At 39.0% G+C, this 16,157-nt stretch overlaps 1 protein-coding gene across 1 annotated transcript in view; it reads right to left on the bottom strand.

Moving 5' to 3' along the window:
• Nucleotides 1-288: 288 nt before the first annotated feature.
• The window catches only part of CNOT10 (CCR4-NOT transcription complex subunit 10), a 32,530-nt gene continuing 16,661 nt past the window's right edge, over nt 289-16,157 (bottom strand). Inside the window, exons 11-19 of the mRNA XM_030971929.1 lie at nt 14,396-14,517; nt 13,624-13,800; nt 10,953-11,033; nt 6,179-6,292; nt 4,711-4,841; nt 3,927-3,962; nt 3,698-3,825; nt 2,407-2,482; nt 289-583 (exon numbers count right to left, since the gene is read on the bottom strand). Of these exons, the coding sequence (XP_030827789.1) occupies nt 429-583; nt 2,407-2,482; nt 3,698-3,825; nt 3,927-3,962; nt 4,711-4,841; nt 6,179-6,292; nt 10,953-11,033; nt 13,624-13,800; nt 14,396-14,517 (1,020 nt within the window). The 3' untranslated portion in view covers nt 289-428. The remainder of the gene's footprint in view (nt 584-2,406; nt 2,483-3,697; nt 3,826-3,926; nt 3,963-4,710; nt 4,842-6,178; nt 6,293-10,952; nt 11,034-13,623; nt 13,801-14,395; nt 14,518-16,157) is intronic.

The raw sequence follows: 16,157 nt of genomic DNA, 5'->3' as shown, positions 1-16,157 counted from the left end.
GGGAAAAAAAGTCACAAAGGAAAAAAAAAAGCCAACAGGAACAGGTTCCCTCTTTGTCGAGGAAGAGCATGGCTTATATATGTCAAAACAGCAGCCAACACAACAGCTCAACTGCTCCTTCAGCAGGACTTTACTTCAGGTAAATGGTTTTCTCCACTCACTGCTCTCCCCAAAAAGAGCTGAATTACACACTTGGATAATTTTTTTTGTTTGTAAATAAACTGCCACTCCCATTCAAAGCAGGTACTAACCTCCCATCATTCATTAAATAACCTTTACAAACAAGTCTTTTGGTTTACATCTTTTATTAAAAATTTACATAAACAAACACACTCCAGCAATTGGGGTATTCAGGTGTCCTAGGTTAAAAAAAATATACAAAATCCCAAGCCCCCCTGACCAGGGCAGCAGCAGGTTCAAGCACAACTTCACTTCCTTTGAACAGTGGTGAAAGCTGGCATCTGAATGGGCTGGATGGAGTGGACTGGCTGGAAAACAGGCTTTTTCCTCATGTCAGAGAGTGTTTTCACAGAAGGGAGCAGCTGGTTCCTCTTGATGATCTGCAGTGCCAGCTGTGTGTTACCTACAAGACAAGTTTCAATTAAAAACCCCAAAATACCATTTAAAGGCATATGAATTACTGTTCAGGGACAGAGCTGATGAGCCAGCCCTGGGCCCAGGCCAGGTACACCAGCAGTGCTTCCTCTCCAGTGAAATGCTGGCACAGATAGGAAAAGCAGTAGACAACAGGAAATTGAAAAAATATTAGTTTTGATTGAGTCCACCTATTCTTAGCTGAAGACATCAAGCTTTTACCTCAGAACTGGAAGATGCCAAAGCACCTTCTAATTTCCCAAAGGTCACCTCTTTTCTCTCCCAGCTGCACAGTGAGGCACTAGATTTCACACAAAATGCCCTCACACTGTGACACTGCAGACAGTAATGTGAATGCCAAGGGGATAAAAGATGTTTTCAAAAGAAGAAATCTGATTTTCAACTGTTTGTACGGTCCATCAAACAACTACCACTATATATGGAAAACTTACTCTTAAAAATTAAACTTGAAAAATTACAGGAGAAAAGGCACTGAGTTGTGAGGAGAGTATTTTTCTCTCATAATTTTCTTTCCCTGAAGTTTTTGTTTCAGAAGAGATGCACCATTTTGTTGTCATTTATAGAACAAAAAATGTCTTTAGTCTCTTTTAGTCATGTACTTAGAAGAGGGTGAGGGATGTAAATCCCACTTTCTACTCTCTTCTGCTCTGTAAATCTTTGTTGCAGAAATAAAGGTTTCCAAAACTCCAATTTGGAACCATCTTTGTAAGAAAAGCATTGTAGAAGTCTCAATTCCAAATGCAAATGCTCAAATCCTCTGCCTGCCAACAGTGCAACATCACTGAAGGGGAACAGGCACAGAGAACATTTCACAGCACTTGGATGTATAGTGTCCCCCAAGGAGCACAGGTCTGCAACCATGACAGCTTCAAGCAGCAGCTGCACCAGTCTGCTCTTACTGCAGAATTCAAGTGCAACCTTTCCAGTTTCCCATTATGTAGAGCTTTCCCCTCCTGCCAACAAAGGGAACCTTCAAAGGAAAGCATTGTGAAAGAGAAAATTATCAGTATTACAAGCTTTGCTGCCATACTTGCTACGCAGGCCTTGACATAGCTTCTTTGGGAAACTTGGATTGTGGTTGGCTTTTAATGGAGAAAGCTTTTCAAACTCTCTTTATAGTAGAAACTTCTTCAAGGTTTTGCTGAGAATCTAGCCATGATATTTGATGAAAAATCCTTTTGTTAGGAATTTTTCTCCTGAGATGCTTCAGAGGAAAAGAAAACCAATAATTATCTGCTGCTGTGGAATGCAATAGGTGCATCTTTGATTGGTCCATGTTAGTTGTTTCTAATTAATGGCCAATCACAATCAGCTGGCTCAGACTCTCTGAGAGTCACGAGCTTTTGTTATCATTCCTTTTTTCCTTGCTAGCCTTCTGATGAAATCCTTTCTTCTATTCTTTTAGTATAGTTTTAATATAATATATATATCATAAAATAATAAATCAGCCTTCTGAAACATGGAGTCAAGATTCTCGTCTCTTCCCATGTCGGGGTTGCCTGCAAACTTCTGCAGAGCCTATCCAGGACTGCTGACTTCTGCACTAAAGATAGAAAACTTCAGCTCAGGAAATGAATGTTTAGGAAGTCTGGAGTGTGTAAGAACAGGATGGCCATAAACTATGGAAGTGAAGGTGCACATACATGGATCCACAGCAGGGTAAGATGGAGGCAGGGCCTAAAGGGTATTGTTCAAAATACAGGCACAGCTCTCTCTAGAGTAGGAATGATGAGTGCTGCCCTCCTCCCTTTCTATCCCAGACTTAGGTTGCCTGAACATCTCCCAACTTACCATTCTGCAATTCAAGATACACAGCCAGCAGGATGGCCTCTGGAGGGATCTCTTTGGGGTGGATCAGCGAAGCAGCCTTATTGAAAAAGAAGAGGGTGGAGAGAAAAAGTGCTTAAGAGAAAGATCCAGAACAAAGAAAGTGCCCCTTGACAAGATCAATTCATCAACTAAGACCAGATTTTTTCAAACTCATACCCTCCATCAGTTTTAAGCATGCAAAGAGAGACTGCAAGATTATCTCCGTAGCAAGATTGTTTCACACTAATTAGCAGGACCATCTGCTGTGTGCTTATGTTCATATGGATCTGTATTTCTTAGGCCAGTCTAGCGTGGTTTCCTGCTGAGGTGACAGGTGAAGAAGGTAACCTCCACTGCTCCAAAGTTCAGAATACAAAGTTAACAAGGATTGTTCATTAGCTTTCCACATACAACCATTTTTCAGCTATGAACTCAATGAATTTATTGTAGATGCATGGGTGGCCTTGCACTCCTTTGGGCTTTTCACAGGCGTTTCAGAGCGCAAGCAGACACGCCTGCCCCATCATAAGAAGCTTCAGCAGGAAAAAGAGCCAGACAACTGCCTTAAGTAGCTGAGAGCCTCAAAGAATTTTAATCTGTTCACATACACAACCACTGTAAAGTAATTTGGAAGCTGCTGTTTCAGTTTGTAGCTCAACAATGCATCCAAGCAGTCTTCCTGACAGACAGGAGTGGCTGCAAAAAGAGAAACATCATGACTGAAAGAGATGGGTCCCAGCCATGAAAAAGACCAAGTGATGTGACACAGGCCAGGTGGAGACAGCCTTTCAAAAGCAGTACTTGAGAATTCCTGGGACAAGAGGCAGACAAGGAGCATGCTTCCAGCAGAATTGTAGTTTGTTCTCACAGCCCTAAAGATAATAGTTCTGATGGTGAGTTATTAAATGACTAGGGAGAAAACCTTCTCTGAATTATAACAATTACTACTAGACCATTAAAAGACCACAAAAAAAACCTCAAACAAGTTAACTTAAAAAATGTGAAAAGGCTTCCCAGCCATCTTCCACTGTTCTGATATGAAAGGAAAATAAAATGCTGCCTGTAGTGGTATCAAACTTTTTATACACAAGAAATTTGGAATTAATTTTGTTTTTAATAGAGACTGGTTCATAAAGACAGAGAAAAGCAACCATCTCAGCAGGGTCTGCAAGTAAACTGGGCTGTGAAATCACCAGAACTCACTGTGATCTGAATGGCACTTTGAAGGAAGTATATTTGTCCCTAAAGCTGACTTGAGATTTGTTTTTCATACCTGATGAAGACACTTTCGAGCTTTGTCATATTCGCTCCTCAAGCAGTAAGCACTTCCAAGGTTAAATAACATCATTGTTCGAGCAGACGTGACCGAACTGGGGTAACACTGTGGGGTCTGCTTGCCAGCTGCAATTAAAAGAAAATAAAATTCTTTTTTTCCTTACACTTTTATTCCAACTGGCCAAGTAAGTTCTTGTACTCTGCTGAATACAGTGGCTGGTACTTACAAGATTCCATTGCCTCATTCTCTCCTTTGTCAGACCCTGCAAAGAAAAAACAAACACAAACACGTCATGTTCTGTGATCTTTTTAAAAGATTATTAAAAAATAATACAAAGATACAAAATTTCTGCTTTCTTCACAGTCTGACATTAAAGAGGGAAAACAGATCAGTTTGCTCAAGAGTTTACATCATTCAAGACTTCCTATCTTCAGTGTCATGCTTTTAGATTTACAGGTGAGTACAGTGAGTTTAAACTGCAGGCATGTCACTGGAATCAGAGCTGCTGTAGGCTCCACTATACAGATGGTTCTGAAGTACTTTTCTCTAATAGAATACACACTCCCAACAAGAGGAGTAAGATTAAGTTCTCCCCACTCCCTATATCTCACTATAGTAGACTGCAGTGGTATGACAAAGTCTGGTTTAAAGACCAAAAAGCTGGAAGAGATGGTATGAAACCCAAACTTAACCATAATAGCATATTTAACAAAAACAGGTTTCAAAAGTTTCCTTCAAACAAGTCAGAATATTACAATATACAGTCCTATTAATGCTACAGAATTAACCACCTCCTAGGAATGACAAACAAGGAAAAGATATGTCAAACACAAAGTGGGAACTGAAGCCAGGAAAACAAAAACACAACACAAACACACCCTCTCACGCTGCAATAACCTACAGGTCTTAAAACAAAATGTCTTAATCATCATTATATCTGTGTCTACAAAGTTACAGCAGGAAGGCAGCTGAAAGCATAACCAGTTATAATGAAGTGTGGATGCATTAACCTTGATCCTGCTCATTTGAAGAGATCCCAAGGGAAACATCAGTGACATTCTCGGGGTTCAAGTGAGTGATGGCATCAGATATTCTGTCTAGAGAGATGAGAGCTTCTGCTGCATACAAATGCCCGAGAAACCTACAACAGCAAAGGGTCAGGGTACAAATGTCAGCACAGAAATCCCCACAGTTTGTTATGAGAGACAAACAATGCAGTTTTTGATGTGAGCACATGGGAACTGTTACTGGGAACAACAGCATGGAAGTTAACTTGCTCCTAAGGTATTGTCATAATACCCAGTTCTACCATTTACTGCTTTTAGGCACCAAAGTTATAAAAAAATTCCACACCTGAATAATTCATCCATGCACAGGAGTTTCCATTCCACAGAGAAAGTACCTTGGTGGGGCCTTATTCAGAGAATTAAGAAAAGCCACCCCAGAATATGGATACATCTACAATTTAAAGTGTTACATTATTTTACATTCAATAAAAATAAAGTGCCTCTTTTCCTGGGACCAAGATACATACCTCTTTGTCTTTGCAAAAGACCTGTTATTTATCATTTCCTTCATTACATAACAGTAACACAAAATATGTGTTACCTTGCAAACTCCTCAAAGATGTTGCTAATACAATGACTGTGCGAAAGGATGAGCTGCAGTAGTGTGAAGAAAAAAGCCAAAGAATTTAATTGGCATGGGCCAGTTTAAAGCATGGTGCCAGCATATAAAAATAAGCACGAGTTACCTTGCCTTCCACAAGTACATTATCAGTTTTGAAAAATATTATTACTGTAAAAACCTCTGCTATCCTGTGCATTAAATGCACAGTGTCAGAAGGATAGGACTGAAGTTGCCTTTTTTGAATTTGTAGAACTCTATGAGAACTGGTGGGTAGAAGAAGAATGCACTTTGAATATCCTTCCGAAAATACAGTGCCAAATGAGAGGTGAACGAGAGAAACTGCAGAATGGAACCTACATAAGCAGCAGTAGCAGGTGAAGCGACAGTCCTGCACACACAAGATCTGTTACCCTGAGTGACTGAGCAAACCTTCCCCTCTGAGGCTGTAAGTTTCAGAAGTAACCTTTCAGCTGTGTGGGTTTGGGCTGATGTTGGCTACCCACAGCTGCACATCCCTGCCCCTTGTGCTGTGCCAAGCATGTGCAACCCCGCAGTGAATCAGAGAGACCTGATGGTCCTGCTGCTGCATGGGACCCAGAGCTGGAGAAACAGTAACAAAAGCAGCAATTGATTCCAAATTATGAGGAATTCATACACAAAGGAGGGAATTCATGTTCCTGTGTGTCAATGGACATTTAGTCAGGGCTTCAACGAGAACAGGAGCAGGCCAAGCAATTCTTTGCATCAGACACAAATTTGGCAAGCAACTACAGACATTGGAAGCTTTAACTCAGAACTGTCCACCAAAAAACAGGGCTGAGAAACAAGAAAGGACCCCATCAGACTTACTTAAGAGACCCTGAGAGCTTTGGTTGCTGCAGAAGTTTATCTGCATGATTCAATGCCATAAGGTTATCCCCCAAAGCCAGAGCCACGTAAGCACTACACGCAAGGATCGAGCACCTGGAAGGAAACAGACAAAAAAACAAAGGGGAGGGGGAGAGAGTCAACATATTAAACGGAGAATTCTGTGATTCCCAATACAACACACCCATTAAATCTTCTTTCTTGTTTAGTGCTAAAGAAGTATATCAAACTTTCAATAATTACTTCCTATCTAACTATGAAGTAAAAGAGTTTTCATTATTTATGGGCTCGATTGTCCTACCAATATAAACTAAGGATCACCATGGTGTGCTCAGTAAGATTTTGCAGTTTTCATCATAAATAACAGACTAAGAAAAGATGGACTTCACCATGTGTCATTTTTCTCATGGACAGTTTCCCTTTCTCACACTCTTGTTACTAGTCTTGCCTTGGACTCTCATTTGTACTCCTCTGCCCTCACCTTCTGTTGTAGAGAAGAGTAGCAGATTTCTAGATTGCAACAAGACACAATCTACAGACACACAGTAGCTATCAATTAAGCTGTAACATATTTCACTCTTCTATTGAACAACATCTACACACAGGGAGACAAACACTGGAGAATCTGGCATTTCCAGTTTTGTGTTCAATTGAGGGCTGTAACCCAGTGCCAAGACTCTGAGTGATCCATGGTATTTTGTTGCCATCACAGACTTGCTTATCTTTCCAAAACTAGAAAATCTCTGGCAGTTCATTTAATGAAATCTGAACTACTCACATTTTCCATCTTCAAACAATAACCCCACATCAGGACGCCATCATTAGGCCAAGCTTCACACTTTGTAATAACTGCCCCCCTCTCCAAACACTGTTCTTGGGCATATTTTCCACTTGGTAAAACATCTTTCAGTGCAGGCTGCCTTGTCCTCAGGGCACAAGCCTCTGCCCAGGACGCCCTGCTGTGAGCAGGACTCTGTTCTTCTCCAGGGAGGACGAGTGGATGCTCTGAGTGGGGTCTCAGGTTGGGAGGGTGGGAGGAGAGGCGCGGGCTCTCCCGCTGGTAGGCGGGCTATTACTGCCCAACCTTCTGGCAACTGTCAAGCCCGCTTTCGGTCCAGCAGTAAGTCATGTCATTCATGGCAGGGCCTGGGGTGCCTTTATTCCCCTTTCCCAGGAGGCATGCTCCTTAATTATGCACAAGTAGGATAAGAAACTTCTCCAGTGTTTTCCCCTACCCCCCACTTCCTCTCCACCGTGTCCAGATGTCACATCAAATCTGAGCACATACAAAAGCTTGAGAGAGGGAGAGGAAAGCTTCCCCAGCTCAAGTCCCAAACCTAAAATATTTCTGAAAGGTTGTGACTGGGAAGGGGGATGGAATGGGGAAAAAAAAATCTCTGCAATAACAGCCTGCTTCTAACTAACCTCTTTTTGTCTCTACCTCAAGGAGGTACAACTTTTAAATCAGAGATGCTGCATGTCACCAGCAAAATACCCTTAGACACAAGTCAGGGCCTGCAGAGTTGGTTATTACTGCCCTTCCCATCAATGTGTGTTACATTTCCCACAACTTTTTTAAAGCCTATTTTTATTTCTACAAGTGTAAATTCAAACACAGCACATGCTCCAATCACACAACAGGATGAAACCTACTCCTCTGTCTAAGCACTAGACACTGTTTGCTGCCATATAAGAGCTGGCAGAAGCCTTCAACAACAGCCATCTAAGGAGGAAAACATTCAGATTTCCTCCCATGCAGTTGTGTTCTTGCACTTGGATCCATTGTTGAGTTGGCTGAACCGAAGCTCAGGAGAGCTGACAGCCAACCGGAGCAGAAGAATTGCAGCACAAGGGAAAAGACAAACTAGTGTTTCACCCCGCTCAGGATTCTGACAGAACTCCACAGGTCGCCTTTGAGCACGGCAGACTTCCAGCATCACCGAGCCTCCACATGCCCTAAATAAAACTGCCTTTGCACTAGGAAAAAGAAAAATGTTTTTTTAAACTGCCAGATTATGTCAAACAGCCTCCTGTGTAGGTCTAGGCAACAGGATTTGTCAGCCCACACAGACTGTAAGTTTACGGAACCCAAACTCCACATCTGACTTGCCTTATTTCTCAGGGAAATGGCAAGCCAGAGCAAATCCAGTCCTTCAAAACTTAGCATGAAGGCACCAAAAATGACACTTCTAAACCATTAAGAGAACGTCACTAAAGTGAAATAATTTCAAACAGCAAAGCCCAACAATGGATACAAAATACCTACTTTTTACGTTTCAACACAGGCAAACAATACAAAATATTAAGAAATACAGAAAGCAGACTGCTTACTCCAAGGGGAAAATCAGCAGCAGCAAAGGGGAGGTGGGGGAAGAAGCGGCTAAGAGTAAGAAAAAAGAGAGTGAAACAGCTATGGGTGATAATCACTGTAAGCTTCTAGTATTGTGACAGGGCCAAACAGACCACTGCAACCTTTAAATGAATAACTGAGGCAAAACTAGGTAAGTGTGGAGAAAACAAATGATTCCTTTAACTCTATCTGCTTTGAGGGGCAAAATTAAGGTTCTTACACAAACACCTTCAATCTAAGGAGAAAGACAGCGACAGACCTTGTTGTGGTCTACCTCAACTTTTACAATAAAATCCACAAAATTTTCCAAATGTAGAACTGTGGTCTACCAGAACATCTTTTCTCTTGATGCATCCAAACAGTGTTAGGTGGCTGTGGTATGTGGAACATACCACAGCCTGAGAGCAGACCAGGGGAATTGGCTTGTCCAAGGATGAGAAGTAGCGAGGAAAATTGTTTAGAAGAAACTCAGAAGAAAAACCTGGAGTTTCTACTTCCAGTGCTTAAATTCTTAGCAATGATTGGTGTCCTCAGACTTCTGCTTGTTGCTTTTAAAACCTTGCAATTGAATTACTGCTTATTATGAGAACACTCCACTCAACTAGTCCACCAATTTGTGCAGAAGTATCAAGCAATAGATAGGATATGTAAACCTTTTCTAGATTATATTTTTCGCTTTTAAAAATTGTTCAGGGGCCAAGGTAAGTCGGGCATTTTGAACTCTTACAAGGATGCACAACTGTATAAAATCATCAAAAAAACCCATTCACAGTCTCTTTTCAGTTCTAGAAGTAATATAGGTTTTTCAATTCAGCGACTTTCCAGGAAAAAACTGAACAGATACCTATTCCTTAGAATTCTGGATGTTGTCAAGGACTATCCTTTCTTCTTAATTTTCCTGGATTCAAGAAGAATTTCAATTTTCTCACCTAGCTCCTTAGTGAGCAAGGCTACAGGACTACTATTTGAGTGTAATGTATTTTGCTATTCACATCTCCAGAAGCTTAGAAACAGTTTCAGCAGAATCTCTTTCTAGGAATGTGTAGTCCTCTAGATTAAACCAAAGTATGTAGTGACAAAAAACAAAAACCCAATGTTTTTCCTTTCTTTATATGAAGTTCTTTACCAGAAGCAGCTCACTTCTTGCTGAACTGCTAAGTTTTTCCTGACATGTTGTCAGATTTCATCAGTAGATAACAACAGCTGATTGTGAAAAATAAAACTACGTATTAAAAAAAAAATCACAAATTGACACCATGTAATTTTGACATGTGGCAGCCACATTTTCGACAGTCAGGAGGAGAAAAAATCCACAAAACCCACAAGCAACCCACATCACTGTTTTTAATCCAGCATGTTCTATTTCAAGTAGCACACTCTTGTACCACTCCAGAATAAATAATCGACGTCGTCTCACAGATTCCTCCTGAAGTGCTTTTAAATGAGTACAAAAAGATTGGCTACATGTAGTGGAGCAAAGAAAAGGTTAAACTGGTCATTATAAAACATAGGTTACCTGGGGTTAGGCTGAAACAGCATGTTTACCTAAGAGTTCAAGTGGGAAATTACTGTATGCTTTGTCCGTAATAGAAACTTAAAACAGATTTCTCTCTCTTTTTTCTAAACATGTGCAAGCTTTATAGTAAGAGATTTTCAACAAGCTGGAACCCACCTGAAATAATTAACATTGCCAGTAAATGGTAATCTTGTTGGGGAAAAGTAAAGAGACTCCAGATAAAATTATACTTATTTGCACACACGTGAGTTATTCCACCTGGAGAACATTCAGACTCCTGAACAGGCAGTTTAAGGATCTTTGAGAACACATAAGAAATCTACAGTGAAATTTTACCTATATTTTTCCATTGTGAGAAAGTCAAATGCCTGGACAGAGGCATTTTTGCTTTCTATTTTATGTAAACTGTGGATTTATTCCTGCTGAAAGAAACACCATTCTCATTGGTAAAAGCAGCTATGCTGCTTTCCACTTTCATTTTTTTTCCCATCCAAAAAGCATATAATGTGGGGACTGAATTCTAAACTAGCCTTATTGTGGCTTTAAAGGGAAAAGGTACATACAGTAATTTCCATCCCCTTCCACCAATGTCAACAGCCATTCTCAGGCTTTTTAGATTTGTCCTTACAGGACTTGATATTTTCAGCCTTGCCCAATATATAACACCAAACTTACAATACTGGAACCAAACAGACTGATCTACCTAAGCTGAAATTCTGGATGGTTTCTATTTGTTCAGATTCAAAGCCCAGAAGAAAGGAAGCACACACATTTGAAAAAAAGATTACCAGCTACAATTCAACATCACAGGTGGCTACAAAAAGACCCCTAGAAATCACAATTAAGGGAGAGGCTTTTTTAATGATGAATATTTCATATTATTTACTTGCCTTAAATTCTCCAATTCCTGTTTCTTCAAAGGCGAAGAAGGAGGAGCTGCAATGAATTTATCCCCTTCATGACTTTTATTGCTAGAATAAAAACAGTGTATTACTATAAGAGATAATAAAAAAAATTCTCAGTGTATTTATTCAGTCCATTTAAAATAACACAAATTCTGCAGCTTAAAATGGAGGGAGTTGAAGTTATTCACAGATTGAGGCACATGCTCTTATCCTAACCATTCTATTTGAGAAGGAAGATGTGGGACACTTGCTGGAAAGGATTTGCCTGACAGACCAAACAACCCACACCATTCTTCACAGCCTTGAACTATTTTTGAAGTTCAGTGTAGGATAAGCATTTTTAACTGGAGGGACACAGAATTCGCTGCATTTGTAGCTTCTCTCCTTTTAGCCTGTAAGAAAAGCAGTGAACTAGTTTTCTCTCTAGCCCTCTTAAAAACTAGTTACATAAATACTCTAGAAAGATAACCCACAAAGTGCTACAGCTTCCTTTAGATTTCTAGCTTCCCTTTATTACACAATGTCTCTTCTATTTTTTCCTTTTCTCCAAATAAAATTCCACTTTCTTAAAATTACACCTTTTTTTTGGGGGGGGAGCATCTGGGGAGTATTCATTCAATTTAAGAAGTATGAAACTTCACCCTCCAATAAGCTGAAAGAACTTCCTGGAATGAGAATTGAAGAGACAGCTAATGGCTGTATCTTGGCAGTGAGAGACACCAAGGTCTAGAAAAGGATTTAAAAGAAAATTCAGAACTGAAACTGAATCTGTCCACTTAACAAGAACTAAATTTATGAGTTTCATGTCTCTCTATTACAAATAGGTAAGATAACTCATTCAACGTTCAAAACATACAGCAGAAATCTCCAAGGAATTCATACTCAATAATGCTGTAGAGTACATACTTGATGCCTTTAAAAAAAATTAGTTCCAAAAAATACCCTTAACCACTAAAAGCATTCACTCTTTTCTTGTGAATAAGAGAAGAATCTGCCTTAAGAGTCAGCTTGCTCAGTTAGTGGGATTTGCTTTAAAACCATCCTGTTCAATTAGTGTGATTTTCTTCAAATGCCTTGTATGTTTTACTGTTCTCTCACAGAGGTTCCCTTGTCAGAAGGAACAAATCCTTAGAGAACCTTTCAGAATGTGACACAGAAATTCAAGAACAGTCTCCTTTATTGGATATTTTGAAATTGGCAATGACTACTGGAAGATATGAGGGAGTCCTTTCTTTAGCTTTTTTCAGCTGAAGAAGCATCTGGTTTTGAAAGCAGAAGGTAGCAAAGGATCTTCCCATAGAGGGCATGTTTTCCTTTCCTCACTCCAACAAAAATAAACAAAAACCACCCCAACAGAAAACAAAAAAGGAGGTCTTGTCTGAGTGAGGGCCACCATTTTGTTTTCATTACTGCCCCTTAGTGAGCCCCAAAAGCTTAAAAGTGAAGTCCCATTTAAACCAGAGAAGCTTCATCTCAATGGGCTGCACATACGCTTGCCAGAGAACCTCCAGCCTTAGTAAAGAGAAAAAGGAAAAAACCCTACAACAAACAACCAAACAAAAGTAAAAACCCACAACCACCCCCTCCCCCCTGCAACTATTATAAATCATTTGGTCACTTGACAAGACAGACTGTAATTGGAAAAACAGGACTATAGAGAGCAGCTTTCAAATATTGTGGCAAACAGTAACAGCCACTGACCTCCAGCCACAGACAACCTCAGAATATATGAGGATGCACCTTGTGCCTACACAATACAGTATGTGTACAGTAAATCCTGCCTCATGACAAATGGATCTTACCTTCTTAACATTTATCTGTACTCAGGTCTGACAAAACTAGTGTGTTTTTTCATTACTCTCTAAGTAGTTCAAGTTCTACCACAAACTTTTTCCAAATGAGTTATTGTAACATTTACCCTCAAAATGGTCTTTAATGAAAGTTCAGACAATGATCAAAAGTTACTCTTCAGAAGGAAGTCCAGAATGTATGAGGTATGAATAAATTAAACCATCTTCCTTTAACATACATGTCTACAAATTAATTTTTCTGAAATTTTATTGACAGGAAAGATTTTTCTTAAATTCTTTTCTGCAAAATATGATTTATTAAGCAATAGCTCCATGCTGCTTTCCTACTTTCTTTCTAAATCTAGTTTCCCATTTTAATGCAAATACAACAAAGCATACTAGGGCTGATAAATGTCAAATCTGATAATGGGGAAATGTTTACAAGTGAGTTTCCAGACATTCAGATATATATTGAATCAAGTACATGGCGCACGTGCACGCACACACAAAATCACTGTAACATGAAACTTCACTTACAATTAGACAAATACCAATATGCACAGCAGGAGGGTGTGGGAAAACATAACATTTGCAGCACAGAAAAAAAAAGATGGCCAAGGGAAAAAATAATTTCACTGTCTAATTTAATAAAAGCTGATAGGGACAGGAGGAATCAATTCAGTATTTTATTCTTAAATTAAAACAACAAGCAGCTAAACAATTTCCTTGAACATACCAGCATTATTAAGAGAATGTACAAATATGTTCTGTTTTTCTGCTGGCCAAACAAGGTAAATCACAGACACAGGCTGTTGGCCCAGAGTTCTTCTGGACAAAAAGAAGGGCTTATATTCAATTCTGTTTACCTGCATGCTTCACTGCTTTCAGTGTTTTCTGTATTTCCCCCCAGCTGATTATTAGTTTTAGATCCATTTTCCTGCTTGGGCTCCTGTTGATCTTCTGGCAGTAGCAGCAAGGCATTTCTTAGACAAATCGCTGCAAACTCCATGCTGGCTACAGGTATTGCTGAGGACTGCCCATCACTTAAAGAGACACAGAAGTTGACCAATAAGTAGCAATCCTACTGAATTAAAAATAAAAGCAGAGTTCCAGAAATATCTGAATGCAGAGAAAACTTCACCCTAAAAATGTTAGATAACATTTTAATATACCAAATGTAATTTATTAAGATGTAGTATCTTGTTATCTTTACATATTGAAAATACATCACAATGCCCAAATAGATTCACTAGATTTTTGATTTCACTTACTGAAGTTCTATGGCAGAGCAGCTAGATTCTTCCTGCATTTTTCTAAAGTGGATTACTGAAAATATATGTTTTTAAGTGAGAAAAAGAGGACAGATTCAGCTATCTGAAAATAAAATTTCAGATAAGTAAATTTTAAGCTTTAATGCTCTTCTTACTTACAATAAACACACAGTTAAGCCCTCTGCTGGCTATCACAGAGGAGGCACAAAATGATGTTTAAGACTCACCAAGCATTTTAGCATGCCTCTCTCTTCACTACATGAATGAACAGTTATTCCACAACAGTTTTAAAATCTCTGATAAACAGATATATATCCTTAACAAAGCTATAAAAACAAAATAAATAACCCCTGGAAAACATACTCACTTATAAACAACATTCTGTATGGACTGGGATGCTAGGACTATCTTACGGTGGTAGCCTTGACCTACTATTGATTGCACAATTCCCTTTTTGCTGGGAAGACCTTTAGTCTCTTGTTCTGATGTCTAAAAGGAAAAAAAAGAGCTTCAATATCAAGGCTATTGAATGAGAGCTTGACAAAGTAAGTGAAGGCTGAAAGAAGACCTTGAACCCTGATAAAATATAAGAATAATGGATACAGTTTTAAATCTAAAGTACAATGAAGGATCAGACACCTTCTATTGTCTTTGTGTTGCAGAGGGGTTTTACTGCACACAGTGTAAGCACAGATTAGTTCTGACAGCTTGTCTGATAGCCTACTGACCTAGTTTCTCCTCTGTTTTGAAAGCAAAAGAACAATGAACCAAGTCATATTAAAAGAACTGACAGGATATCTAAAACGAAATAATTTGATCTGCCACATAACATTCAGACTTGGCACTGTAACGCTTACCATCTTCTCTCCCTGCTTACACAGCACTCAAAAAGCTCTTTGGAAAAGCTGTTCCCAAACTGTTCCACGGGGAGCACAAAGCTGAACAACAACATATGCAAAGATACATTAAATTAACTTGTTTAATGGATTGTTGAGTATGCAGACACATTCTGGGGGTCAAATGAACTTAAAGCACCCTAATTGTCAGTCCCAAGAATTATCTCTACACCATGTTTACTGGGGTTTGTTTGGCTCTTTTACCATCTTAACTTCATTGCTAAGTTTAGTGAGTGATTAAGAGTTGCAGTTTTAAGAAAAAAATTATCCTAAATCTGGACTTTCATAGCAGTCATTTTTTCAAAAATTTATCAGAATCCAAAAATAGATTGACATTAGTAGCATAGTATTAAAATATTGAAATGGTAACATTTACTGCCAAATAAAAAATCCATACACTAAGTTTGGATATGAAGCACATATTTCAAAAAAGGTGTTTGAAATGCAGGTGTTTAAAAGGGAACCTTCTTCCTTTCATATTTTATGCTTACAAAATACTAAAGTGGGTGAAAATTAGCTTCAGTGAAATTGCTTTTCTGCATGGTGTTCAAAGCATAAATATGAATCCGTGCTTAGATATAAAGGAATACTGCTGCAAATTGAGTTACAAAGGTCAAATTGAACATATTATTGACTTTAGGACCTCACTTGTCATGTTGCAAATCTAACAATTTAAAGATACTTTCTCTTTGCCTTTAATATTAATAGCATCCTTTTTTTTTTTCTTTTAAAATTACAAATTTAGGGAACAAGCTGGTTTTTTTACATGAATTCAACTCTCTGGTATACTACACATCATCATAACTATACAGGAAGAAAGTCTCAGGAACCTGGCATAATCTACTACTTTGGCTAGTCTGCAGTAAATAGGGATCCCCATAAGGATCTGTATTTCCCTTTTCCAGACTGCTAAACAATATCCTTGTAAATGGAATCCTAGCTTTGGATTTTTGCCACAAAAACACTAATCCACTCTCGTACTCAGCTTTTCACTAGGGATGATCAGATGTGTCCTCTCTACCTATTTCTGACTTGCACCCAGTAGGATTGCTACAGAAAATTGCAAAATTAATATGAAGAATGCCGTACTTCCTGCATTTGCTGTGCTGTATAAAACTCAGGCAATCTGACAACAAGCAGCACATACAGAATCACACTCAGTCCAGTTTTGACCCAATACTCTTGAATCTTCAGTGCTCTGCCTCTGAAATTGGTATACAAGCAAACCTCTGC

This window comes from Camarhynchus parvulus, chromosome 2, assembly GCF_901933205.1.
Source record: "Camarhynchus parvulus chromosome 2, STF_HiC, whole genome shotgun sequence".
Classification (NCBI taxonomy): Eukaryota; Metazoa; Chordata; class Aves; order Passeriformes; family Thraupidae; genus Camarhynchus; species Camarhynchus parvulus.
Note: the sequence above shows the minus strand (reverse complement) of the source record. Positions and strands in the feature narration are given on the sequence as shown.